General features: G+C 39.3%; 1 protein-coding gene across 1 annotated transcript in view; it reads left to right on the plus strand.

The window, feature by feature from the left end:
- The window catches only part of LOC101848081, a gene marked incomplete in the record, with an annotated part of 43,238 nt that overhangs the window by 34,223 nt on the left and 7,327 nt on the right, over nt 1-1,688 (plus strand). The window contains 1 exon segment of the mRNA XM_035972759.1: nt 337-460. Within this exon segment, the coding sequence (XP_035828652.1) occupies nt 337-460 (124 nt within the window).

A 1,688-nucleotide genomic window follows, 5' to 3' on the forward strand; every position in this document is an offset into this window, starting at 1 on the left:
GGGGGACCCATTGGTGATGCAGCAAATTTTTATTACAGTAACACGTGATTTTTCATATTTGACTGAATAGTGCTTTCAAATGCTTTGACTGCCTGCAAGGACTAGCCTGGGCTGTGTGGGGTACACCACCACTACTGACAAATTGAGATAAGTACTTTCAATAGCCTATCAACCATGTCTGGGTTTCAACCTCTCTCTGTTTGCATGCAAGGCAAGGCATTATTATTATATATTAACACCCATCCTTTTTACATGTGAATTCCACTGTAAATAAGATATATATTATAGTGTTGAAATGTTAGTCCCAGACTCATTTGAAAGAACACTTTTCCTCAGAGAGCGTCAGAGGAGATTTAGGCTGAAACTCCTCTTTGATGAGCTCCAGAATCTTGTGTATTTAATCAACGGGCGACCACCAGACGTGCTTGGTCAGATGTCCAAAGCTGGTGTTTTGAGTGCGGTAAGTGTGACTTCTCATCTTCATTAAAAGTTGCTTTTTACAGGATTTCTTGAAGTTTTGTTTTGGTTAAGCCCCTGTCGTTCAATATATGCGCGACTAATAATTAATATGTTGGTTGTCAACTTCAAGGATAGCTCTGGAAGTGCTAAATCCAACTTGTTTTCTAGTCCTTAAGAATTTAGTTTAGTTTATGGGGTTCATCTGTAGTACTAAAGGTCGTGAAGTATAAGATGGTCAGTGAGGCTCTTGTATAACTCCATTTCCAGGATATCATTCTTTTCATTGTACATTTTTGGGCTGTAGGGTTATGTTCTCTTGAACTGGAACAATCCTGTCTTGACCACCTTTGAAGAGAGAATAACGTGGAATTTTACTCTTCTTGAATGTTCTGCAGCTTTGGTCTCTGAAACACTTCCTTTGTCTCTGACAACTTTTCATGTGCTACCATAGGCAACAAATTAGGGTATGGGTACACTAAAAATGTGAATAGTGATGAGTGAAAACAGATATGATTAATTTTGCAAGTAGTAGTGGCTATGCGTGCGTCGGAAATTTTTTCAATGTGATTGGATCTTAAATTTTGTACTTCTGAAAAAGGGATTACGAAGTATTCATATACAGATTAGATTTTTTTTCACGCTCGGGCAACAGAAGTGATTATCGTACCTGTCTATAGGCCGTTTCACTTTGAATAGTGTGCGGCGACGGAACGGCAACAGAAAAAGTTTGTCGGCTGTGTTTGGAAACCGCTGCTTTCTTTTTGCCCGCTAGCTGTTCTCATGAGACAGAATACTGCCTCGGAAACTGTTGCAGAACCTTTGAGGAGTTTCAGTAACCGCTTCTCAGAGCAAAATTTGAGACACCGTCGCGGCATCTGCACTTCTGTTGCCTAATGGAGGTTCAAACATGGATCAACAAAAAATTTAAATATCGGACGTATCTAAAAAAAAATAAAAATAACCCAATTTTTTAAATCAGCACCTCAAAATTAGTCTATTTGCTTGCAGGCACCCTAATTTTTGCGATATTGAAAGACATATGTATATATATTCAGTTGTTTTTATCTAGCCGGCTCGATTTTTTTAAAAAGTGAATATTTTGGCCTGCCTTATGGTCGAGAGGACTGGTAAAGAAACACACAAACACACACACACATAGATGTAGGCCCCACGTGGCAACACACACACACACACACACACACACACACACACACACACACACACACACA

The sequence above is a fragment of the Aplysia californica genome, unplaced genomic scaffold (assembly GCF_000002075.1).
Source record: "Aplysia californica isolate F4 #8 unplaced genomic scaffold, AplCal3.0 scaffold00831, whole genome shotgun sequence".
Taxonomy (NCBI): domain Eukaryota; kingdom Metazoa; phylum Mollusca; class Gastropoda; order Aplysiida; family Aplysiidae; genus Aplysia; species Aplysia californica.